General features: G+C 35.3%; 6 protein-coding genes across 9 annotated transcripts in view; 3 read left to right on the top strand and 3 right to left on the bottom strand.

The window, feature by feature from the left end:
• LOC105163127 (mitochondrial zinc maintenance protein 1, mitochondrial) overlaps positions 1–311 on the top strand; it is a 1279-nt gene extending 968 nt beyond the window's left edge. The window contains exon 2 of the mRNA XM_011081362.2: positions 1–311. This exon is cut by the window's left edge and continues 31 nt beyond it. Coding sequence (XP_011079664.1) covers positions 1–58 — 58 coding nt within the window. The 3' untranslated portion in view covers positions 59–311.
• Positions 917–3623, bottom strand: LOC105163126 (peter Pan-like protein). The gene is made up of 7 exons (XM_011081361.2): positions 3430–3623; positions 3149–3328; positions 2647–2877; positions 2453–2545; positions 2185–2372; positions 1844–2037; positions 917–1261 (listed from the first exon to the last, which is right to left on the bottom strand). The coding sequence occupies exons 1-7, from the start codon at positions 3445–3447 to the stop codon at positions 1110–1112; spliced, it is 1056 nt and encodes a 351-aa protein (XP_011079663.1). The 5' UTR covers positions 3448–3623; the 3' UTR covers positions 917–1109.
• LOC105163125 (pectinesterase inhibitor 6) lies at positions 4816–5819 on the top strand. The gene is given in 2 exon segments (XM_011081360.2): positions 4816–5366; positions 5368–5819. Coding segments are annotated over 2 exon segments (606 nt in total). The 5' UTR covers positions 4816–5084; the 3' UTR covers positions 5692–5819.
• On the top strand, positions 10825–14535 carry LOC105163124 (UDP-glucuronic acid decarboxylase 2-like). Its single transcript, XM_011081359.2, has 7 exons — positions 10825–11724; positions 11856–12003; positions 12612–12673; positions 12824–12907; positions 13022–13096; positions 13596–13688; positions 13994–14535. The coding sequence occupies exons 1-7, from the start codon at positions 11119–11121 to the stop codon at positions 14207–14209; spliced, it is 1284 nt and encodes a 427-aa protein (XP_011079661.1). The 5' UTR covers positions 10825–11118; the 3' UTR covers positions 14210–14535.
• LOC105163123 (small nuclear ribonucleoprotein Sm D2-like) lies at positions 15149–18999 on the bottom strand. 3 transcript variants are annotated; one of them, XM_011081357.2, is made up of 7 exons: positions 18947–18999; positions 18748–18818; positions 18314–18338; positions 17518–17592; positions 17228–17332; positions 16952–17084; positions 15158–15424 (listed from the first exon to the last, which is right to left on the bottom strand). In XM_011081357.2, the coding sequence occupies exons 2-6, from the start codon at positions 18750–18752 to the stop codon at positions 16968–16970; spliced, it is 327 nt and encodes a 108-aa protein (XP_011079659.1). In that variant the 5' UTR covers positions 18753–18818; positions 18947–18999; the 3' UTR covers positions 15158–15424; positions 16952–16967. The 3 variants fall into 3 exon arrangements, with proteins under 3 accessions (XP_011079660.1, XP_011079659.1, XP_011079658.1); XM_011081356.2 differs by having other exon boundaries at positions 15158–15387; XM_011081358.2 differs by lacking the exons at positions 18748–18818; positions 18947–18999 and adding an exon at positions 18593–18658 and having other exon boundaries at positions 15149–15387.
• Positions 18313–23106, bottom strand: LOC105163122 (caffeoylshikimate esterase-like). Of its 2 annotated transcripts, XM_011081355.2 has the most exons (12): positions 22972–23106; positions 22618–22896; positions 22380–22470; positions 22182–22214; positions 21035–21181; positions 20622–20752; positions 20334–20471; positions 20130–20228; positions 19249–20028; positions 18947–19148; positions 18748–18818; positions 18313–18338 (listed from the first exon to the last, which is right to left on the bottom strand). In XM_011081355.2, exons 2-9 carry the CDS (start codon positions 22636–22638, stop codon positions 19633–19635), a joined length of 1056 nt encoding a protein of 351 aa, XP_011079657.1. In that variant the 5' UTR covers positions 22639–22896; positions 22972–23106; the 3' UTR covers positions 18313–18338; positions 18748–18818; positions 18947–19148; positions 19249–19632. The 2 variants fall into 2 exon arrangements, with proteins under 2 accessions (XP_011079657.1, XP_020550801.1); XM_020695142.1 differs by lacking the exon at positions 22972–23106 and having other exon boundaries at positions 22618–22912.

The raw sequence follows: 25790 nt of genomic DNA, 5'->3' as shown, positions 1-25790 counted from the left end.
GCATGCAGGAGCTACACTGGAAGTTCCTTCGGAAGACCTTCTTAAGAAGTCCAAGTGAAAAGGGGGTCTCAAATGGGAAGGTTTCAATTGGCTTTTTTTCTTAATTTTCATGCCCTTTTTTCCGAGGTCTTTAATTGAATGACATTTTCTTATTCTTTATTTGCTTACATTGATCATACTCTGGACTATTCAGTTTTAATATAAGCTGATCTATGCTGCTGTTGTATCCACTATCAATGGAGATAGCTCTACTTTGCCTTTGTATCAATTGCTATTGAAGAATAGTCTACCCTCAATAACATTAATCAAAATCTAGTCGTCTATTGGAACTTGGACCGTGCTGATGTGAAGTTGGGGGCTAAACGTTGAAGATAACGGTATTGCTCTTCTACTCATTAAAGTTGACAGATATTATGTCCAGACTCCAGTGGTTGGAATTAGCCTGGCAGTTGTACCAACAACTAACGACGTACCAGTAATTCTCGAATTGTCTTAGTATTTCAGTGATTTTTCTTTTGTTTTTTTGTGAAGAGGAATAATATATGATTGGAAATAAATACTAAAAATAATAATTATGTTCTTTCTTATTTTTTTTAACTGATCGACTAAAATATACAAATAGTTGATCAGTACAAAAATATACTATGATCAGTACAAGAATAACAGATTCGATTTTATTCTGTAAACCAAAATTAAATATCAGAGTCAGAAAAATGAAAATTAAATGCCGAACAAACTTATTAAAATTCGGCCAGTATCTCCCAAGGTTAAATCTATCATCTATGGGGAAATAAGTATCTTCCAAAGTTCAATATATCAGATATGTTTCTCCGAAGAGCGAATAAGAGAAAATGAAGGAAAGAACGTGAATAAAATCAACTGTGAGCTTCCATTCGGTACGGGTTAGAAGACACTGTTTCCCCAAAGCTCGAACATGTGGTTAATAAGAATTGGCTCCAACAGAGTAAAAAGTACAAAATAATGTAATTGCAGTAAAAGAAAAATGGCCGTCCAAAAAGTGGGAGAGAGTTGTTCCCGTCTCTCCAATATTGAGTTTACAGTAAATGAGAGCAGCATAAGTTACACCAAAGTCGATATGCATCATTAATCTAGTCATCTTCATTGTCTTCTTTTTCATCCTCATCTTCGCCTTCTTCATTGTTTTCTTGTTCATCCTCATCTTTGTCTTCTTGTTCATCCTCTTCCTCATCTTTCTGTTGTTCTTCCTCATTCGTTTTCTTGTTTCCGCTTGACACGTTTCCTGAAAATGAACATAACAAGATATCAATGATATGAATGACTGGCCTGGTCAAATCTCATACCTGAAAAGAATCATGCTATCTGAAGGGAAAAAACTGGAAAGGCTTGGGATAAAAAATTAAAATTCATTACCATCAGTTTGAATTGGACAACAAAAGAATAGAAAAAAGTGTAACAAAGGGCCGCTTGTTGGTTTCAAGTTTCACAGCTTTTAATTTGCCGATCGGGCATATCAAATCACCATATAGGAACATTTTAAGTCTTACAGTCTCTAATATATACAATTGCTTCTTGGCAATAAGCCAAAAAACCACTCAAAAGGTGACCAATCTTAACCGCCCAATGGATTTGCCTGTAGGTGTTAGGAATTCAATTTTCCAAGTAGAAAGCATCCCAAGTGATATTCCTTTCCAAAGAACAGAAGCCACCTATAGAGTAACTGAAAGTTGAATCTGCTAATCCAATGAAGATCAGTTCTGGGAATACTACAATTATCTTCCACGCATGTATTGGCTGCAAAATCTCTGCATCATTCATTAAATACAGCAGCTAATCTTACCATTAAAGAAAATAAATCTCTTACCAAATTCACTGAATATGACTCCACCGGAACACAATCCTTCCTCAACTTTGATGAGCTGAAGTGTCATCCTGGGCCCAACCTCTTGAAGCTTGACGGCGCTCTTATTTGATGCCCGATTAACTCTACCAAGATCCACTGGTAGACTTACAGTTGCTGCTTCATCATCCACTTCACTTTCCGATCCATAACCAGCCCTTCAGGTATGAGAGAAAACAGAAAAATGTTGTAAAATATAACACTCCATCTCATTATGATAATCCATTACCATAGTGCCTTTTACCCAGAATGGTTGAGGGAAAAAGAAGGGGGTGCGAGTGATAAGAGAGGGAGAGAGAGCATACTTTGTCACAAAATCACTCACATCCTGGAGATTTCTCAAATCAGGTACCTGATGGTTCTGTACAAACTTTCTTATCCTTCGGGACACTCCAACAGGCTGTAATCTGATGGAGTAGTGCCGGAAGTCAATAAGCTTTGTGTCTTTGTTGTAATTAAGCAACACAATCCTTTGGCATGATGAAAGCTTGACCTGCAGCACATTGATAATATGATGGGACATTATGTTCCCCAGCTGCAATAAGGCCCCAAGCCATAGGTAAAAAGACTTACGGTGTTTATATCAATGGCAGGAAATATGTTCTGGAACATAATTGTAGTAAGCTTTAGATGTTGCTCTCCAGTCCCAAATCCAGAAAGTACAATCTACAAGTTAAATCATACACAGTGTGCATGATTAAGGAAGAATTCCAGGTAGAAGCCAAATTTTAGACAGACAACAAGTATCGGCGAAAATGTGCAATTACCAAGGGTGGGTTATTAAAAAGATCTTTAGGACATCTTGGCCGCAATTGAGACTGGGCAATATCAGCAGCCAACGAATACTCATGAATTTTGAAAGTAAGAGTTGGACCCTGGGGTGTCCTGGCGACCCTCAAGTATGGTGCTGTTTCAGTTTTTGATAAAATGAGGAAATGTGTAACACCCATTGGTCCCGCAACATTCAAGAAGTCTTTGAGATTGTTTCGCCTTTTTTCCTACAATTGCCAGAGGAGCAAAGTTAGCTGTGCTCAAGTCGTATCTTGTAATCAATCTGTCAACAGACCAGTTCTTAGGAGACCAACCACAGTATGCTTACTTTCAAGTGAAACCAATCAGAAGAGCAAAGCCACAAAAACTCAAGAAAGATGCAATTCAAAAGTAACTTACAAGATGAAGCACTAAGTTTCATATTTAATTGCAAATTACCAGAGCAATAAAAATGCCAAGCCGTGGATTTCAAAAAAGGAAGGCGGGGGGGAAGTTCACCTTGAGGTTTAGAGCAGTGAAAGGAAGCATCAATTTTCTTAAATCCATCTGCAACTGTCGGAGAACCCCGGGCAACTTCCCCCGAGAAAACACAAAACTCTTGGGGATTTTATCTCCTGTTACATGGTCTACGTTCGGCTGTTTCCTGATAATCGGTTTAACAAAAGCTTTCCTCTTCTTCTGAATCATCAACATTCACAAAAAATAAAAAAATTAAAACAAATAAAGTAGGAATCCACAAATTGCAAAAGATAAAAAAGCCACAATAATCCAATACTTACATTCCGAAATCGAGCCATCTCTTCGAGGAAAGATTACAATACCCTAGCTCGGAATCAATTTACGCACGGCAACTACGCTAAGAAGGAAACAGCAGAATCCCACCTACTAACAGAGAAAAGAGGGTTTAAGGTTTTATGATTAAAGGGGTTTTAGGGTTCCTAAGCCCCAGCCCTCGCAGGAACTGAATTAACAATGACAGTGATTTCAATGGAAATAAAACTAACTCAAATATTCATCAGTCTCCATATAGTAATTTTAGGCCTGTCCATCCCAAATCTGTACCATGGCCCAACCCACACCCATTGGATTTCTCTGTCAAACAGTGGGCCGGTTGGAGAAAACAATGAGCCCAACTATATGAGTACATAGTACATACACTATTAAATAAACCAGAAACAATTTCAAAAGGAAATTTTAGTCCAAATCGGCATTGGCGGAATCTAAACCAATTATAAAATAAATGCAATATACTTAATATATAGTTCAAAGAATGTAATAAATCAAATGATAGTGCATTACATTTATTTTGTGATTGTTGATTAGTTTGATTCGATTAAATCTTTATTTGAGTAAGAAATGTGGACAAAACAACTTAAGATTAGTTTAATAATTCACCAGGAGGAAACATAAAAAGGGGCAAAAAAAAAAAAAAATGATTACTCATGATATAGAGATTGGCATCTTCTGTAAGTTTAACAAATTTTCAAGATTTGTGGTCCTTAATTATAAACCTCTCAATTTTATCAATCCTTTCAAGTTAAGTCACAATTTTGTGTCTCTAATACTATTTTCAACTACATTTTCCCACTTGTAAAGTTGTCTGCATTTGAACTTTTTCTAACAAACATTACCCATAAAACATGTAGTAAAGAGTTTTTTTTTTTAAAAAAAAAGGGGGCAAAGAATGCAATATAGTGAGGATGTAAATGATTCAAGTAGTGGTTCAAACACATTAATTTTTATTTATATGAATTATTATCAAACTTTAAAAACTGTATTAGAATTTAATTTGATTATTAATTAATCAAGCTCAAACAACTTTTACATGAATTAAATATAAATTGAGTTCAAGTATCAAGATATCAGTCGAGTATTTTTTCTTTTTATCTGTTTTCAATTATAAATAGATATTATCATCTTTGTTATAACTTTTATATGTACACAGTACTGCATGTGAATCTAAATTCTTTATATATAATTTATGAAAATATTTTATGCGCATAACATATATATGTAACATATACTATAAATTATCATTCTAATTTATAATAGAAAACTCAAATTGATGTTGTTGGTGATAGATTCACAAGAAACTCACCTACCATACCAATTCACATGACTATGATCAATCAACCCAAAATCTCTTCCACTTCCAATATTGCTGCCCCTCCCCCTTTAATGCATTCATCACTTTCTTGCCATCCAACGAACTTCTTGCAAAACTTTTCCAACTAATCCAAAAGCTATTCCTTTAAAAACCCTTTTGTTTTTGTAGAAATTTGAATCAACCAGCAGCCACACCCATACATAATAATTACCATGAAATTCTCCATTCTGCATTGTACGATTCACAACTCCACAATCTCCCTCTTGTAGTTCTTCCCTCTCCCAAACATGTCCTAACTTGAAAATTTCCAAGTCTTTCTCCTGCAAAATGGCGCGGGTTAAGTACTACTCCATCATATTACCCATGCTATTGGCATGGCTAATTACATTTTTACCCTCCCGCGCATCACCGAACCCAAACGGCGACGGTTACGTCCGAGACGCATGCAGCGTCACACGCTACCGCGATCTCTGCATCCGTTCCCTATCGTCGTTCTCAAGCACAGCCAAAGACAACCCTAGCAAATGGGCTCGGGCGGGGGTGTCCGTCGCCATCGGAGAAGCGAAGCGCGTTGCTCGGTACTTGGCGACATTGAAGCGGAACAGACAGCCGCATCCGCGGAAGGAACAGAATCGCGTTGTCCGATTGCGTCGAGTGTTTTCAGGACACGCTTGATAATCTCCACAGATCGCTTTACGTGCTTAGAAAGCTGAGTGTTAGGGATTTCGGTTCTCAGGTTGAGGATGTGGCTACTTGGGTTAGCGCTGCTCTCACCGACGAAGATACTTGTGTCGACGGCTTCGATGAGCGAACGGGAAAGGGCGTTAAGCCTCTTATAAATCGCGTTTCGAATGTGACTTACATGACCAGCAACGCGCTGGCGCTTATCAACAAACTCGTGACTGCCGGTCCGGAATGCCTCAAGAATGGGTAGCAAAATGTCAGCAGTTTGTGTGACTAATGAAATGTAATTGGTGGGTGTGATCCAAAACTGTGTAAATTTTGCCCTTTGTGTTAACTGTGGAACACAAGTGGATAAATAAAGTTAAAAAGTTTGGATCAGTTGTTTTTGATACATACATATATATATATATATATATATATTTTAATTTTATCAGTTGAATAGTGAGGATTTATATGCAACTGATGCTCCAACAAGATCAAAAATCTATTTGTGGGTTACGGTAATTAAATTGTATAACATCGTAACGAATTTTTATAAAAAGAACACAGTTAAAATTCTTTTAATTAAGATAGCCACAATGATTTTAATCTAACAAAATCTTCTTGTAAACAAAAAGAAAAAAATAATTTAAATTAATTTTGGTTGGATCGAATCAATCATATAACAAATTTTATTATACTTAAAATATGATTGATTTTTTTGTTTTTTCTGCACACATCCAACATCGAGACCTAATACTTCAAACATAAAATCTTAATCATATGTTGAACTGTATGCATTTATTATAGTAGCAGCCATCGTTCGTAATTTTAATTTTGTGTGTAAGAATCAAATGGGGGTAAAAAGTTGTTCTAAATGATGAACAAAATAAAATTGTACATTTTTAAATTTGAATCCACACAGTTTTTATACTCTCAAAGTTTATAATTCTATGTCATTTGATTCAGGTTTTGGTGAAATGCAATTTGGGTTAGAACTGAAAGCGGGTGAGAATAGTATTATATGGTAGGCCGTTATGCATTTGGTAAAGCCGTACATCATCTGCGACGAATGTGTCAAGTGTCAACGCTTCACAAGTCCACACCACTAAAGTTGTAGGCCTTGTCAGAATTGTAGGTCTAACATTGGGCCCAAAGCCCATTTCTGGTAAATAAATTTTTTAAAAACTAAGATTGGGCCAAAAGCCCAAGGAAGTTTGGATATGTTTAAAGACCTTGTTTGCAAAACATTTTGTGTTGTTTGTTTTTTAAGCTTTTGTATTTTATTTAATTAGATTAGATTATCAAGTACAAGGATTGCAAATACATTTCGTTCGAAAGCCATACCTACATCACAATGAGGAAAACAAAAAAAGGAGACAAAAAGGTTGGGCAAGACTTATAGAATATAAGTCCAATAATTCTTTAATGAGCATGTGTGGTGCACAATAAATTTAAAATTTTAAAAAAAATGTTACTATTTTTAAAATATATTAATTAGATAATGAAATGTTAAGGAGTACAAAAAATAAGAAAATAATAAAAAAATGATAGAAGAAAAAGAGATATGAAAGTTGAGAAAAGAGAAAATGGAAGTTTTGAGAAAATAATTAAATATTAAAAAATATAATTAATATACTAAAATTAAGTGAGACATCAAAATGGTGCTTTTACTTTATATATAGTACACAGAAAGCGCCACGCTATTAATTTTTTCATAGCTACTGACAAATCTTAACCCCTAAAATTTAGTTAATATTTTGCAGAAATTGTATATTATGAGGATGAATTATATGAGATGAAAAATATTGGATCAGCTTCGATGACTATTATAATATCTAACTTTGTAGCAAGTACATAGTCTTCTTGTAATGCTCGAAATAATTTTTAAAATGAAGCAATAAAGTTTTTAATTAATTTTTCAAAAGTTATTTTTTTTTAAAAAAAATCTCTAAGTTGAATCCAAAAATCTCAAAGTCAAAACTTAAGAATTAAATAATAATAACAAGAAACAAAGAATTATTCTTGGTTGGGGCTAGATAAGCCTGGAGATGGTGCATTTCACCGGGTGAGACGTCTGGTCTTGCACTGGGGCTGATTTGCAGTTATCAATAGTGATTATGATGATTTAGGATGTTGGCCAATGAGGCGCCATCATCGTCGTCCATTGTATCAAAATCAGAGATCAGACATGGGAAAACAAACACCACTCCTACCGTACTATATTTTAGAAGGAAACAAAAAAAGAAGAAGGGGCACGTGTAGGGCGGAGAGTCAATGTCGCTTGAGTTATAATCCAGCGCGACGTGCAAACGAAGTCCTGTCACGTGGCCCCCACTCCTCACAGCTCTCTGCTGGCAAATTGGCAACGCCATCGTCCCTCCCTCCCCCTATTTCTCAAAATTACTCATTTCTTATAATTATTTATTATATGAAAGTTGTTTATTTATTTTTTGAAGTAAAAGGCTTAAAATGAAAAAAAAGGGGTCGAAAAAAGAAAAAGGTTGTTATTGCTCGTTGTTTTGATTTTGACACATCAATCATACGCATGCATTCATCAAATATTAATATATTAATTAAATTAATATATTATTCAATTTATTAAAATATTAATATAACTAATGCCACATTAAAGGGTGTGAACTGAGGAGATATTAAGAAAGACTCATTACATCTCAATTCCATTTGAATCGATCCTACTATATTGCAATGATGTGGACTGTTCCACTAGAAAATAAAAATACATTTTCTTAATTCGTACTATACTAAAATTTCAAAAAATAATCGCAAAATTCAACACTTGCCAAGTCCAATAAATAATTACGGACGAATAATTGTTTTTACATCACACCACTCGGGTATAATATTTTCTCTTTAATGATAATTTTTAAAGATAAAAATAAAAATTATTGAGAACCAAATAATGAATACATACTATAAACATAAAATTGAATCCAAAAACCAAAAATAATATATATATATAAAACATATATTTCTGTTTTTAATGAAATCACATGAGAAGGCGCAAATTGTTCGATCACATTGAAATGTGGTGGGGGGGGGGGGGGGGGGGGGGGGCATAAAATATTGTGGTTTAGGAAGCTTAGTGGTAGTAGCCACCATATATGTAATTTATTGCCTCTTTTATAAAGTTGTAATTAATAATCAATAATTATTAAGGTTTCTAAATTAAGGGGCATGTGCAAAGTGCTATGGCTGCCTGCTGCACATTTCACGTCAACCCTCCTACCCCCCACCCCCAATTTTTCTTTGTGTAACACACAAGAAATGTCCACATTCATTGTGTGTGTGTGTGTTTTCTTCATTAATATTTCTCAAGATTAGGTTACCCTAATAATGGCTATTTGCTTCTTGTTGCGATCCATACTATGTTGTATTTTATTTTTAGAAAAAGGGTAAATTATTGATTAATAATGGTGGTGCAATAGTAATTACACTGAATTTATGTTGCTAAAAGAGAAAAGTGGGGAGATTAAATTGCGATAACTAACGATGCTACGAATAATCTTAAAATTAATGAGGGTACGTATGACTGATGAGATTTAGTTCAATTGGTAAAGTTGAGGGTCACATATTTTTATTATGAATTTGAATTCTACTAATGCATGAAATATTAGTCTACTTTAATAATATGTATTAATTAAGTATAACTAAATAATATTAATAAAAATTAATATATAATTGATATAATTATCGATTGTTATTAAATAAAAATATTTGATATTAATGAGGAGGGGTGGAAGGGGGTTGGTGCTGTTTGACTTTTCTCGTATGAGAACGAGCGTTCAAATTACTCAAAGATCCACCTAAATGCCTTTAAGTAGCTTTCATTCTATTGACCATCTTTGCATTGCAAAGACGATTATGCCACCATACTTCTCATAGAATTCCCACCGAACCCTTCTTCTCATAATGATTCCATTAGAATATAATAATGACCATTACTTTCTACTGCTTTTTTCTTCCTAAACAATGACCCCAACATTTTTATTAAATATAGACCAAAATGACTGTTGGGAGAAAAACAAAAACAAAATCCCAAGGGTTTAAACTCCCGTCTCAAAAACTCTTATTTTATCACATAACAATAAAGGGTTTGGGATATTTATGTCCGAAATAAAGTGATTCAAATTTATATATTAAGGCTTTTTTTTATTTGGTGTGATTGGATTTAAGTAGTATAGATAATTTTAGGATTGTAATTCAGTTATAATGAGTTATAGTAGCGAATTTTAACTTTTAATACTGGGCCAATTTAAAATAAAGTAAATAAAAAATTACAGGTGATTAAATCGGATATCCCAATTAATAGCTCAAAGTAAATATGGCCTAAAATTTACAGAATTATAAAAAAAAATATTTTGTCGTACAAACTTTTGAATATCCAAATTTCTCGTTTCATTCATTTATTTCCTTCTTTTTTGTCAGATTAGTAATTTTAATATTTTTAATAATCTCACATTACTTCTTCATGTTTTTTTTTCCCTAACAAAATTTCATACTTATAATAAACCCACAATTGTAATTTTTTTTCACTCAACGTTTCTTTTCTCATGTTCTCATCCTCTGACACCACGATTGTTGTTTTTTGTAATTATTTTTCTTCATTTCATATTATAGTTCTTTTTAATATATTAGTGGAGATGGTACATTTCTCTATTGTGGTATTTTGAATTATACATTAGAAGGGTTTGTGATCATAAATTCCTATGGACAAACATCTTGTATTATTTCATTTGATATGGTATTACTAAGACCGAATTTTAGTATTTTTAATATATGATTTATTATTATCGTTCCAAACACTGTTTTCAATATTCAGATTTTAAAATTTAATTAAAATATATCAATAATTTTAAGTCAAATGAGACAAATAATTAACAATTATATTCATAGAATTCAAATATATAGTCTTTTAATTTTTTAAATAATAATTGGTAAATAAATTACAACAACTCATTTTGATATGCTTAGCAATATATCGATTCAATCATTACATAAATATAGTAACAATAATAAGAAAGATTACAATAGTTCACATAAAATGAGATAAAAATCCAGACGTTCAGTGTGATTCGAACCCATAACTTCAAACTTGTTCATACAACATCAATTTCTGTCTTAACCAATGAGCTAAAATATCGATGGTAAATATATAGTCTTTTCAATTATGGAACATCAATCTTATTATTACTTTCTAAGCTAAAAATCTTATAATATTAATATGAAATCAAGAAGCAAGAGTATGAGTTATTAAAGAACATGGGCGTCTGGTCTGGGCCAAGAAAAGCCCAGCCCATCACCACTTTTCTTACCATTAGTTAATTACAAATTAGTATAAAATCATTGAACACTTGGTCCCTAATTGCAGCAATCAAGTTAGAATCAGAGGGTAATTATGTCATATTACCAAAGGACTCACCCTTTTTAAACTGCACCCCCTCTCACCACATACATCACCCCTCCCCCTCTTCCCCATTCCACCGCCACGCGCCGGAGAGTTGAAGTATTCATTCCCGCCGACGAATATTTCCTACTCTCCACTCACACACATACCCACAACCCAGAATCATATACACATACACCTAACTTTACTAATCTTCTTCCCCGGTCTCCTTCGCAAAGTCAAGATTCAACCGCATAACCATCGTTTGATCTTGATCTGAGCGACACACACATGGGTTCTGAGTTAATATTCCGAGGCCACGACGAGTCGCAACCCGTGACCGACTCCTACTCGCCGAAGCCGCAGAAGCCCTGGTTCAACGTCACTCGGCCGATTTGCTACATGCTCCGCGAACAGCGACTCCTTTTCGTGTTCGTCGGCATTGCTATCGCAACGCTCGTTTTCGCTTTCGTACCTTCCTCCAATCCCCAGGCGCCGATCCCGGACGCGTACTTTTCGACCGAGTTGACTCAGCTCCAGCCGCACCGATCCATGTACCAGAACGGCCACTTGGCCACCGGGTTCGGAATCAACTCGGTCGGAAAAATTCCGCTGGGATTGAAACGTAAGGGTTTGCGAATTGTCGTAACGGGCGGGGCTGGGTTTGTCGGCAGCCATTTGGTGGATCGTTTGATTAGCAGAGGAGACAGTGTGATTGTAGTGGATAATTTCTTCACGGGGAGAAAGGAGAACGTGGTGCACCACTTTGGAAATCCCAGGTTTGAACTGATTCGACATGACGTCGTTGAGCCGCTGCTGTTGGAAGTCGACCAGATCTACCACCTCGCTTGCCCTGCCTCGCCTGTTCATTACAAGCACAACCCCGTCAAGACCATCATATCCTTTTCTGAACTTATTCTGGTTTTCCTTTGCATTTTATTTATAAAATCGTAGATCCGACCTGACAAATATTATTTGCAAAAACTTCCACGAAATTTGTTATGAATCCTTAATTTCGAATTCTGTACAAGACGAATGTGGTGGGGACGCTGAACATGCTGGGTCTGGCGAAGAGAGTCGGTGCACGGTTTCTGCTAACGAGCACCAGCGAGGTATACGGTGATCCATTGCAACACCCCCAAGTTGAGACCTACTGGGGCAACGTCAACCCAATCGGTGTGTAAAATTCTTAAAAAATTCCTCTTCTATTTTTGTTTATTCATTAACTTTTGCTTTACAACAAGGTTGATAAAGCCGGAATGTGGTCGGGTGGTGCAGTTTATCGGGCCCTAATGTCTCGTGGCTAACGTGAGCGTGGGGCTAGGCTTCCTATGACCATCTAGGAGCGCGAGTCATATGACTATTGTCTACAGATTTTGCGTGTGTCGTGCCACGTTTGCTTCGTTAGTGGGGTTTCATTTGTCCTTTTTGACTCGATGGACGAAGACCCATTCCCAATTTCAGTTAATTAATTAAAATAAATATCTGGTCACTTCATGGGCCCCACCCGTTACAATTTTCCGTCTTCCCCCCTCCGCCACCACTGCTTTTTTGAGCCAGTTCCAACGTTTGGTCGTGGTTGGTGATGGTGGGTGGTGGGTTTTGTTTTCTTAGTACTAAAATAGCCCCAGTGCCTTAATTAGACCGTGGGGTGCCGGATTGCAGATGGGTCATTTCAGAAAAATTTGTGGAAGTCTGTAACCTAATCTGAACAGTAAGCTGGAGCTGGCTGACAGCATTTGTTGTCTGTTTATGACAAACGTACTGTGGTTGGATATGGACAGGTGTGCGGAGCTGGACTGCTGAAACGTTGACCATGGACTATCACAGAGGTGCTGGCGTTGAGGTAATTTCCATTTCTTTCCTTCTGAGATTCACATTTTTAATCGTGGTGATGACAACCAAATCGCGTGTTTTGTGTGGTTGACAACTCATAATGATCTTAATCTGGGTGTTGATTGGAGAATGACGTTTTTGTGTACGGAAAACGTGACAGGTTAGGATTGCAAGAATCTTCAACACATACGGTCCCCGTATGTGCATTGATGACGGTCGTGTGGTTAGCAACTTTGTTGCTCAGGTAAAAACACGGTTTTTCACTCTTCTTTCTTTTGGTGGTAAAAGCTGAGGTATGTCTTTTTTATATTTATACAAGTGAGAAATAGAATTTTATAATAATTATGGTTGTTGGCAGGCTTTGAGGAAGGAGCCATTAACAGTGTATGGTGATGGGAAGCAGACAAGAAGTTTTCAGTATGTCTCCGATCTGGTAAGACATCCGAATTATTTGTTCATTGTTCTTTTGAAGATTACTGAATGCGTCAAAATGAAGGTTGTGAATTCCTTATTCCAGGAACTTTGAGAATTTGAGTATGATGTGGTGGTGGAATCATGTTTTGTGTTCACATTCCGGGGTGTGTGTGTGTGTGTTTGGACTGGCTTTTGCTCTTCTCTTATTGACGGGTGGGGGGGACAATGTTGGTTTTTTATGCACTTTGCACTCAACATTTTTCCCCGAATGATTTACTGCACCTTGCATGATTGCTGGAGTCAAGTGTATCTTATGTACTAAAATTGCCTGAGAAAGAATTTATTGAGTGAGGTTACTTGTGAAATTGCCATGTCAATTTTCGAACAAGTATCAAATTCGGACTGCACAAATTCGGGATATGTATCCATTTGGATCTCTTTTTTATTTCATACTATGAGTATTTAGTGTATATTTATGAAACATTAGTGGCTTATTATATGCTGGTTTAAATTGGAAGGTTGAGGGACTAATGCGGTTGATGGAAGGAGAGCATGTTGGACCTTTCAATCTTGGTAACCCAGGCGAATTCACTATGCTTGAACTTGCTCAGGTATGTTCGTATCTGTCTTTTTACAGTGGTTGAGTCACTGAATTTCATTTCCTGATTAGCATTTGTTTCTCGATTTTGAAAAATCGCATTGTCCCTCTATATATTATATTAGTGGGAGAATTTGTAATGTAGAACAATTTCAAAAATCCTGATTAACATATTTCAAAAATTCCTCAATTTGTAATGTAGAACAATTTCAGGGAAACTTCTCTGTAATCCATTTATGAATAGTCCGATTTGGCTTTCTACATTCACCACGGTGTCTATTTTAAGATCTCATTTCAAAATAATATTGATTTGTTCAGGTGGTTCAAGAAACCATTGATCCAAATGCAAAGATAGAATTCAGGCCCAACACAGAGGATGATCCACACAAGAGAAAGCCCGACATTACCAAGGCGAAGGATCTGCTGGGTTGGGAACCCAAAGTGCCACTGCGCAAAGGTCTACCCATGATGGTCTCAGACTTCAGGCAAAGGATATTTGGTGACCACAAACAAGATGTGGCTTCCTCAGCATAATCACAACTATCGTCACTTGAATATGCACATACATCTCTCGACCTCACCAAGGTCAAAGAGAATCGTGGATGATTATTCTTCATCTCCATTGCCTATCCCTGGGGGCACAGAGTAGGCGGGTGCGGCATGATAGAAGCAAGCATGAAGCATGAACCCCCCATTCTTGCTTGTTAGCTAATTCCTAGAGGTTATTTTCTGAATTATTGTTATGTTTCTTGTTTGTCTGTAATTTTCCCCTTTCTTCGGCTTCTCAATGCCCGTTTGTGATCTTCTGTAGACCGGCTTCTCAGTTCTATAAAGTAAACACCACATTTTTTGCTTGCAAATTCGAATTAGGTTCTAGCATGTCATAGACTCTTTTTTCGATTTTTCCCCCCCTGAAACTCGTGTTCAAGAATTAGAGATGAAGTAGTATGAGCTAAGGCTGCCAACTCCAGAAAGCAGATTAGAATAAGGTTTAGATGCGAGAGAATGGGAGTGCAGCCTTTACGCAACATAATGGTAACATGGTCGGATCATTTCATCACCCAAATTAACTATTCCCACTATGTAAAAGTAGTAACTTGCACAAGGAATATTTGTTCAAACTTTCCACCTTAGTGATCAATAATATTCTACTGAAACGTAGTGCCCATGCTGTTCGATAACAAACAAGATGCTGACATCTTATGTCAATTGATATCCCTTTCCTCTAAGTTCGTCGAGGAGCTAAACAGATATATGGCCCAAATCCATAGAAATAAAGTTTTCACAACAACAGGGCATCTAATCCAATGCTGGGGGGGCTAATTCAATATGAACAAACACAAACATATTGCAGAATGTGTTGGGTCTGGTTTTAGCAGGCAATAGTCCTACAGATCACAGGACATACGCTGATTGTGTGGGTGTTTAATTACTGTTCTGATGCCAGGCTACGCAAACAAAATCATGAAACAATAAAGAACAGAACAAAAACCAGGTCGCTATTTCAACTACAAATCAGCTACAGGAAAGCATACACAATACTTCGAAATTTTTAATTCAGACAACTACATATGCGTAAATTCTTAAAAGAGGACCAAGAGTTGACACAAAAAATTCAGACTGGCGGGAATGAAGTGCAAAATGATGAAAGCATCTAGCTATCTATCTACTGCATGCAGACAAGACTCACACCGACTTCCGTAGTTGTTCACCTGAATGAAATAAAGAAATTTAGCTTGCCACAGAAACCTGAGATAGATGACGTGAAAAGATTAAACAGTTTTGCTAGACCAAACAACCATATAACAGTAAGCAATACATCTCATCTGAGAAGACAAAAAAGAATAACATGTTCTATGGGGTTAATTTTTTTTATTATTAAAAAATAAATAAATTATATAAATATAATTTAAATAAATTAGATAATATAAATATAATTTAAATAAATTAGATAATATAAATATAACATCCTCGACTTGAATAAAAAAATATTTTCTTTAAAAAAAATTCATCGACATGAATTAATGACAGCATAAGTACAATTCACAAATGTGAATTGTATTAACTTTTTTTTTCATTTAATTTTATTTTTTATAAATTAATTACATTCAATTAATTTTTAAAATTGTATTAATTTAAAAATTGCAATGAACCTTAATAATGTAATAGTGTATATTTTCCTTAAAAATGTAATAGTGTATATTTTCCTTAAAAATGTAATAGTGTATATTTTCCTATATAATTTTAAAAAAATATGATGAACTATACTGATAAGTTGTAACAGTGTTGGAACCCTTCGATTGAAACCCAAGGCCAGATTCAGAATTTTAGAAAAAAATGCAAGTAATTCCTGTGATATTCTAAATGTAAAAATTATCTAATAAAAAAAATTAGCAAATTACTTTCATTTATTTTTTAAATACAATAATTCATAAAGCAATTTATTTTATATGTAAAAAATAAATTATTTTATTTTAAAAAATACAAAGTGATAAATTGCTATATTTTTTATAACAAAAAATAATTTTGCTTATTAACAATATAAATTGCATTAAGACCCATGGTTTAAGTCACATCAACCTTCAACGACTAAGATAATTTATTTTTTTAATATAAAACAAATTGCTTCATGAATTATTGTATTTTAAAAAATAAATGAAAGTAAATTACTAATTTTTTTTATAAAATAATAATTTATTCATTTATAATATCACTGGAATTACTTGCATATCTTCCTAAATTCTGAATCTAGTCTTGGGCTTCAATCTAAGGGTTCCAACACTGTCGCAACTTATCAATAAAGTTCATTGTAAATTTTTAGAATTGTATAGAAAAATATACACTATTACATTTGTATGGGTCATTGTATTTTTTAAACTAATATAATTTTAAAAATTAATTGAATATAATTAATTTATAAAAAATATAATTAATTTATAAAAAATAAAATTAAACGAAAAAAAAATAAAAGTTAATACAATTCACAATTCACAAAATTGTGAATTGTATTCATGTCGTGGATTGGAACCACGATATCAAGTCGCAGTTCCAATCCATGACCTGATCAGTTTAAAAAAAAGAAAAAAATTACATCCGCGACTCGTTATATTTATATTATATAATTTATTTAAATTATATTTATATAATTTATTTATTTTTTAATAATAAAAAATAATTAACCCATGTACTATGCCTTAAAATGGAACTATAGAGTGGTCATGTGAATTGGGATTTCAATCAAGCATGCATCAGTGAAAAACAGGGCTTGAAACTCACATAATAATCGCTCTTGTTACTTGGGGTTTCTCAGGACAATGATCACGGAATCTCCACGGAGAAACATCTTACTAATAAAACGATCCTTATTCACTGGAAGAGCTTTCTTCTTGCCTTTCCCAGTCTTGGGCACCTATGCAACCATTAATGAGTTGATTAGGGCATTAAAATCATAGGACGCCACTCTTACAACTTTTTAAACAACACAAAAAATGGGTAACCCACTATGATCCCACAAATAGCAAAGCTAAATGGTACTGCTGGAAATAAACCAACCTCAGTCCACATCTCGCGCACATTTTCGAGCACCATGTTGCAGTGACGGTCAAAAGCCCTCACGTGGCCCAAAAGCTTTTTGTTGTTGCGGCAGTTGATGAGCACCTAGCAGTGACTGAATGGTAAGTCAATACTGCACAGAGCATAGGAGAAGGAAAAACTCCAATAGAGATAGATAATGACGATCCTAAGGAAAGCAAGAACTTGAGAGCCCAAAGACTGGAAATTGAATACATAAAATGCAGACTCACGGCAAAATGAAGAAGGTAATAAATGGCTTTAATCATTACCTGTGTGTTATTTTTAACACTCATCATCAAAACAGAAAGTGGACCCGTGTTGAACTCCTCCTCCTCATTCTTTCCCTGTTAAAAGATTGTTCCAGATTAAGTACGGACGTTCAAGCATCCAATTATCAGTTAAATGATTATATTGACAAGCATTGCTACAGACAGGAAATTAAGAAAAATGTGTGGGGTGGGGGTGGGGGGACAGAAATGACAGATGCATCTTATTTGTCCCTGGGCACTTCCACACAACATACTGAAGCAATAAACGCATTCAGGAAACAAAGGTCTTGATGACTACATCTCCATTTATCATTCCTCCCTTGAGCATCTTCTAAAACACGTAAAAAGCAAACTATGTTTGAAAAATTTCAGCGGCCTAGCTTCCACCTAGGCTCCTAGCATACTCCTTACAACTCAGTCCTCTATAACCTAAGTATAGATTTACTTATACAGTAATTTACCATAGATTTATTTTTCCATCATAAAAATGAGATACTAAAAAATGCAAGAAGTTCATTTATTTGAATGATTATAAGATAATTAGTAAAAATTCAGAATAAAATAAACCTGCAAGATGCAAAACATATCCCAAGCACGCCGTAACACAAAAAACCCATATTCAGAAAATCAAGCACCTATCTGACAGTACATTATGAAATGCATTCGGCAGTGTAGTTCAAAAAGAAGGACGGCATAAACCAGAAGACTTTAAAACCAACAAGCTAACCCAATTACTAAACATGTGAAAAAAATTCAAGAATATAAATAGAAAAAACAAGAGGGTGAGATATCTCACGGGGGCATCCTGATCCATTGGCTGACTGCAGAACAGAAAAACAACACAAATTTCAGTAGCTTGTAAAAAACAAATATTCTGACAGGATAAAGCGGGAAAAAGAACCCTCCTAAAACGTGACAAATCATCATTAAAATAGTAAAACAGAGTATTTCGAAAAACAATGACAAGATCCAGTAACCACTCAAAAACCAAAATACTAAAACAAAAAAGCAGTCTGAGTAACAGGAGTTATCGCAAATAACTACACAATTTCAAATTAAAAACTATTCAGCCTACTTCGATTAAGTCCATTGAGGAGAAAATGTTCCACCATTACATCACAGATACTTCCAGTCTAAAGTCCAGTAACAGCGGAACAACTGAAAGGAATTTCAAAATTAAAAAAATCAAAAAAGAAAAGAAGAAGAAGGAAAAATGCTACAGCAATTTACCTCATATTCGACTAAGAATACGAGCTCCAAACAAATACGATCTCAACGCGATAACCTTAGGGTTTATAGACCTAAAAAGAAAGCCACATCAAGTGAGAAGACCGAAAAATTAACTAAGATCATTAAGCATTGCAGCGAGAGTGAATCAAAAATGAAAAAGAAGAAATCGAGAAAAATGAAGGAATGGGAGGGAACTCACCAGTCCGGAGTTGGGGTTTTGCTGCGAACAAGGGTTTTCCGAACCTTTTCAATTTGGCCAAGTGAAGCAAAGATAAAACCAAGCCAACAGCGGTAAAATAAAATAAAAATATGTATAGCGGTATTAGCACGTGCCCGACGCTGCGTGGAAATTTTACACGTGCGGAGAAATTCAAAATGTGCCGAAAATTACATTTTGCACCCTGGAATTAAATGAAATAGCCAATTAGCATCTTGAGAAAAAAAAAAATAGTACTTCAGATTATAGGGTCAAAAACTGTAAATTAGAATACTGAAATCTACCAATTTGTTGGGCGGGTGAGGGCAATTAGAAAGAAGTTTATTTCATTTTGACAAGGACGATATGGTTGATAATAGCATTCAAGTGCTGCGGGATTCCTTTGAGACGTATTGATGATTGCCTTCTTCATTTTTTTAGTGGTAAAATGACATTTACACCCCTAATAGATGAGGGTACATTAGATTAGAGTTTTGTCAATCAAATAATTATAGAGTCTGCTTCCGTGTACCAAATTTCACCTATCATTAGCGTCCTCACATCATATGCGTTAACGGATGTTGATCCTCAATACTGTCAGAAGAATAAGTTATACATGGAGGGACAACAAGTGAATGGACAGAAGCATCAGTTCTGCAATTTTCCTGTTTAAAACTAGGAAAAATATACTAGACTGCTGAATGATGATAAAATCCGCGGCCTTTCAAGCCGCATAAATATTTGACATGCGAGCGTTTTTTAGTGTGCTTCTGCTCGTTTAACGACATTGGCGATGCCATTGCGGTTAAGCCATCAGGCGTCGGGCTGGGAGTGGAATGCTTGATTGATTTCCTGGAGAGAGTATTGCCGTCGTCCCCTGCACGCCTGTCGAGCCATGTTATGATATCGGAGAAGACTATCTCAATGTTGCCGTCTGGTTCGCCTGCTGTTAAGCCATGCCACATCCCGGGATATAGCTTTATCGTCTTGTCTGAACTGCTGGCTTTTTCATATAGTGCCCGGCTCACTTCCGGGTCGGTCACTATGTCTGCCTCACCGTGCAGCACAAAGAATGGGAGCGTCACCTGTCGAAGCAACACCCAATAACCAGCAACAAACATGAGAAATGTTATCTTTTGGTGTTTTCACACAGGACCGTAATGACAGAGACCAGTATAATACTGACCTCATTCAAACTGTCCTCAAGGTTCATGCTAGTTCTGAGCATTTCCAGTGCGGTTTTCAGTCTGGGCTTCTGCTGATATATCAATTTGTTGCTGCGAATCTGAAGGAAAATCAAGGAGCTACAATTACGAATTACACGTTTCTACAAGTCAAGCCTCGTCATATTGATCAAATTTAACCTTGCTGAAACAATATTCAAGCCGACCTCTTCCCGTTTTATAGGATCTTTGAAGGCTGAATCGATGACATCCTTGGTAGGAACTATCTTCCATTTGGGTATTACGTCTTCCACCATAGTTAGTAGACTAACAACTACAGGATGTGGCTTCAACTTCTCAGATATCTAGCAACAAAAAACAGGAAAGACTAAGAAAATCAGTTCATCTGCATCTTCACATTACATCCGAATATTACAAGGGGCCTTTCCTTTCAAATTTTTATCACCACGAATCGTTCTCCAAATACAGTGGAATTAAAAACTTTCATATATGACCTTACACATTGGGGCAACAAGTATCGCGCCGTGCCAGAAACTAGGGTCTTTCTTGTGTGTTAACAGAGCCATCGCCCCTCCCATTGACTCTCCATACAAGAACCTTTTCTTTTCCCTGTACTCTTCCTGTGCTGAAATTCAATATCAAAGATTTCTTACCTAAATTTCTATGAAAGGAATCTGCAACTACTAATACAGATAGTGTGCGTTGACTTTAACTATGTTTGCCAGCATGAATATGTCTTAATTATTCAAGAAGCGGAATTAGTTGAAGTTAGCAGTTGTTCAGACAAGACGTATCGTAGTAAAATGAACGAACCAGTGTATGATTAAAAAAGACCGACTCCCACAAAGACTCTTGTTGCCAACGATAAATGAACGCGTGCACAAGGTGGGGGAGTTTGGTAACTTACCACATATTGACTTGAAATGGTCACTGCAGTCCTTGACAATGTTGTCGAACCTCTTGATGTAACAACGAGCACCCATGGACCGTCCATGGCCTTCATAATCAATTCCAAAGACAGCATATCCGCAACTTGCCAGCTTCGTCCCAACACCTAAACCAAATTAATTATTAATTAATCAGATCAAAGTTTGAATACTGGAAAACACTCTGTAAGTATACTCCTCTTATCACCACGCTTAAAAAAACCTTGCTCAACCTTTGTTATACTTTTTCAGTATTCGTTTCTTCTTCCGCTACATTTCGATTCACAATATTGTCTAAATCAACTCAAAATCCAGCACAAATATGGGAAGATTGAGTCAAAGGCAGGATGTACAAGCAACAAATGAACCGTCCAACTATTTGGTCAATAATTCAGAAACCAACTTTTTACGTTGTATTAATGGCAAGGACAAGCGACAGATGAAGTCTATAAGTAGATGATTGCTAACCTAATCAACGGGGGGGGGGGGGGGAGCACTTGACCACAGCACCAGCATTTCATGATTCTTGTTGTGTAATTAGTTAAGCAGGTAACAAATACTAGATTTTTCCAAAAGTAAGTTGAATAATTGAAGTTGATAGCGATAGCGTTAGAATCAGGCAATAAAAGACCTACAGATAAGTTAATACACCTTAATTCTAGAAAAAAGAAAGAAAGTGTAGCCAACAACTAATAAGTAATGAATCTAAAGAAATAAGACAATATGATGATAGGAATGGCTTCCCACAACGTTGGTTGGTGTGAATTATGATATCAATGTTCACATGCAATGCAATAAAGGGAGGACAAGTGCAACAGAGAGTGGTCGTTCTGCGCCTGTCTACCGTGTGCTTTCATTACATAGGCATTGAGCTCATTAAAAGAGTTGTTGTCTTGTCCATGTGGTCATTATGCTCTTTGGGTTCAACTTCACACACACCAAAACTCAGTTCACTTCTGGGACAAGACTTTTTACACAAACTGTTGCTCTGTCTAAATTAAGGGGAAAAGAACTGAAGGCTTAAATGCAAAGTTCCCAACTTTCAGTCCTAAGAAGTTCTTGAGTTTCATTACGATTGTAAGGGAAATAGGAAACAAATCACATGCCAAACATTTACTTCTCCATTACCTTTCATGAAATTACTGCACTCCATGCCATAACCTGCAACCACATCAATCAATGCCATTCAATTAAAAAAACAAGCAACAAGAATTAACACTAGACACGTGAGAGACAACTACCCTATTCAAACACACACACATGTACACACACAAAGTTTGTATCTGGCTCTATGTGTGTGTGTATTTGAGAGAGAGAGAAAGAGACCATGGCAAAGGAAAACCAGAGCTTTGGGAGAAGAGAAAGGCAGCCATCTGCAAGTAAAGAGCTGTACACCCCTGGAGTTCTTGACGTACTCCTGCAACCCACAAACAAAATCCCATTCTCACAGCATTACCAACCCAGGTTTTAAAGAAATCCCACGAATGGGGAAGCAATACTGATGTTCCAGCGCCGCATTAGGCCAAAAGGGACAGTAAAGAAAACGAAAATAAGCAACACCCACCTCATGATACGCGACATCCATGCTTAGACAAGACACAATCGTCACTACCCAATGAGAACCAACATCAAACACACTCCCACACTTTGACCATATTCAGAACCAATGGCTGGATCTGCGAGCAGTGCAAGACAAGAGACAGAAACAAATAGAGAAGAATATATAGCTAAACAAAGAACAGAGGTGTTTTAGTTTTCAAGACTGAGAAGTTGGGAATGGAAGGTTCCACGTTTGGGTGAGGTTACGTGCTGTAGGCCAAGCCCATGCTCATGTTTCTCGAATCTGCCGAGGAAGATATATGAGTGTGTGTGTGGATATAAATACAAGAAAAAGTTTACGTAGAATAACTCTACTCACTCTAATCACCACAGCATTGATGATGGATGGTGTTGGTGAGGGTGCCTTATCACGGAGCAGTGGCAGTAACCCGTTTTCTTTTCTTCTTCACACTCCTCCGGGCGAAATACAACTTTTATTATAATACGTGTCATTTGCCCATTGCCAATCTCTAGTCTCTATTAATGTGCCGAAATATCATCCCAGATATTATTTATAGATTAAATTACCACCAAATCTTGTAAGATTTAGTATAACTGTAAATATCTTTATTTTTTGAAAAATTAATAATAATATTGGATAAAATTATGTAATTTTTGGATATAAGTTTAAAATTATTTTTGTTCTTGCTGTATTATTTTTTCTTTTTTTAAAAAAATATTTAAAAATTATAAAAAAATCAAATAAGATGGATGAAAAATATTCAATTAGCAATAAACCTTTTTTTATAGAAAATTAAAAAATAAGTAAAATCAAATTTATGATTCATATAGGCATTTTAATCAATTTATCATAAAAATATATGGACAACTAATAGATTAGGCTAATTGTCAATTGACAGTTAAAATTAAAGGGATATTTATATTTTCTCGAACAATAAGAAGGCATTCATACATATATATATATATATGAATAAAGAATATTCATAGAATACTAGTGCTAAAAAAATAAGATAAAAATATATATATTTAAATATTAAGAGTATTTTAGTTTATACATATGTAGTCAACCAGTTGTGGCTATTGTAAGATGTGATGTATGTGGGAAATTCTAATTCGAATTTCAGTCGCACAACAATTGCAATATACTTATCGTGTGGTTAATTTACAATTCAGAAAAAAATAATCAATCGCATAGTACATAACTAAATATGATATATTTATTTTATAATCGGTTTGATTCGAATAAAAACTTGATAAAATATGAAGATAAGGCATAAAAAAAGGTAATCAGGGTATAGAAAATGTAGACATTGTGATGATAGGGGGGGTGATCCATGTGGACTGGACAGTGCCTGCAGCGATATCACAGAGATTGGGTTCTATTCTACTTGTGTCAATTTATTTCATTCAAATCAACTATTTCATGAAATGCATATTATGGGAAAACAGTATGTCCATTTATTAGGGTGTCAATTTCAATAAAAAAATAAAAAAGAAAAAGAAGAAGATACCATGAAAAAAGCGAGAGTTAGGAAAATAATAGAAACGCTGAGGTAGATCAAAACGTAGATTTGCGTCCTTAAGCCTTTTTTGGTTCAAATATAGTCTTATAAATAGCCGCAGCTAATGTGGCAGTGGGAGTAGAGTAGACAATAAAAGTGGTAGGGGGTGTAAAATTCATCAAGTTTGGAGAATACAGTATTCAGTTGAGGGCTGTTCTGTTCCATAACCAATTGCACCTCAACAACCCAACACACCGCAATTACTTATTACCTCCACTCTACTCAATTCATCATAAATACAAATGACTTTTCCCAGAAATCAAATCTCTCGTATTAACTACACTCTAACCATAAAAAAACTTTTACTATCTGTTTCTGCAGCTAATCAATCTTTTGATCCGCCATCCAGAAGAAACCGCATAGATTTCATATCACTTAGTATAATATCTAAAATGTTTAAATAAATTCCTATGAAAAAAAATAAATAAATAAATACCACTTAACTTTTTATATTTTTTTTAAAAATAGGTACAATTTACTCCATCTCAGTTAATTATATCTCACGTGGTTGGGTAAGCATTTTTCACCGCTCAATGACCAAACTACCCTTATTCCAAAACCCCAACTATAATATTTTTATATACTCAAATATAAATTTATATATTTTTAACATATAATATAAAATATAATTTAATTTATATAGAAAAAGAAACACAAAAAATATATATAAAAAAAGATCAAAAAGGGAGGATGGCGAACAGGGTGGATGACATATGGAAAAAGGAGGAGAGGTCGCCTGAAGCTGGGGTTTCTTCAAATGGTGGTCCATCGGGGGCAGAAGTATGACGGATGGTGGAGAAAAAATCGCTAGAAGAGGAGGGAGCAAGTTAAGATTCTCTGAATGATAAAATAAAAATAACTTGTTGAAGACTGGGAGATTGATGGTGGGTACGATGTCAAAATGCTTGCATTTGGATGAGTTTTCCAACGGTGGCAAGTTTGAGTTGAAAGGTGGTCAAATGTATAGAAAAACACATGTTAAAGTTTTCTAAACGAAAAAATAAAAATAACTAGCCAGCCTTTGGGAAATTAGTGGTGGGTGGAGTATTACAATAAAAATAACTAGCCAGCCTTTGGGAAATTTGCGGTGGGTGGAGTATCACAATGCTCATCATTGTAAGGGCTTTCCAACGGTGGTAGTCTAATATTAAGAAGTGGTCAAATGATGGAGATATGAGAGAAGGATACTAAACCTAAATATATACATATAAATACAAATATATATATACATATCTATGTACTAAAATAATAATTTTTATTTTCTATAAACATGATTAAATTTATATTTACATAAGATTACATATAACCGTTGATTTAAAAGGGATATTTTTGTCATTAAGCCTTAAAACTCACGTTCAAATGCAACGTGGAGCATTGTGCTCTTTTTTAAAAAAATTAAGGGGGAAATATTTTTCACAGGGGCTAATAAGAATATTTTGAATAATACAGAAAGGTAAGTAGTGTAATTTACCCAAAGAAATCCCAACTCCCAGAATAAATTTCCTCTAGAAATAAATGAAAATGAAGTGCACTGCTGCCTGTTCCGTGATCCATTTCGTATGGCTTTTTGCCAAGACGCAACGATACCTGTTCCTAATAGTTCTTCCAGGAAGAG

The sequence above is a fragment of the Sesamum indicum genome, linkage group LG6 (genome assembly GCF_000512975.1).
Source record: "Sesamum indicum cultivar Zhongzhi No. 13 linkage group LG6, S_indicum_v1.0, whole genome shotgun sequence".
In the NCBI taxonomy this organism is placed as follows: Eukaryota; Viridiplantae; Streptophyta; class Magnoliopsida; order Lamiales; family Pedaliaceae; genus Sesamum; species Sesamum indicum.
The sequence above is the reverse complement of the archived record's forward strand: the minus strand, read 5'-3'. Positions and strand labels throughout refer to the sequence as shown.

Excerpts from the sequence above, each read along its gene's own strand:
- LOC105163122 (XM_011081355.2), bottom strand. The coding sequence starts at position 22,638 with ATGGATGTCGCGTATCATGAG. Across the intron at positions 21,182-22,181 it reads GTGCAGTAATTTCATGAAAG|GTGTTGGGACGAAGCTGGCA; the intron begins GTAATGGAGAAG and ends AATTTGGTTTAG. Across the intron at positions 20,229-20,333 it reads ATCCTATAAAACGGGAAGAG|ATTCGCAGCAACAAATTGAT; the intron begins GTCGGCTTGAAT and ends ATTTTCCTTCAG.
- LOC105163126 (XM_011081361.2), bottom strand. Across the intron at positions 2,038-2,184 it reads GTGAGTGATTTTGTGACAAA|GGCTGGTTATGGATCGGAAA; the intron begins GTATGCTCTCTC and ends TCATACCTGAAG. Across the intron at positions 1,262-1,843 it reads AGTCATATTCAGTGAATTTG|GAAACGTGTCAAGCGGAAAC; the intron begins GTAAGAGATTTA and ends GTTCATTTTCAG.
- LOC105163123 (XM_011081357.2), bottom strand. Across the intron at positions 17,593-18,313 it reads CAATGGATCAGGATGCCCCC|GGAAAGAATGAGGAGGAGGA; the intron begins GTGAGATATCTC and ends ATCTTTTAACAG. Across the intron at positions 17,085-17,227 it reads TGCGCGAGATGTGGACTGAG|GTGCCCAAGACTGGGAAAGG; the intron begins GTTGGTTTATTT and ends ATGGTTGCATAG.
- LOC105163124 (XM_011081359.2), top strand. The coding sequence starts at position 11,119 with ATGGGTTCTGAGTTAATATTCCGAGGCCACGACGAGTCGCAACCCGTG. Across the intron at positions 12,908-13,021 it reads TTAGCAACTTTGTTGCTCAG|GCTTTGAGGAAGGAGCCATT; the intron begins GTAAAAACACGG and ends GGTTGTTGGCAG. Across the intron at positions 13,097-13,595 it reads TTCAGTATGTCTCCGATCTG|GTTGAGGGACTAATGCGGTT; the intron begins GTAAGACATCCG and ends TTAAATTGGAAG.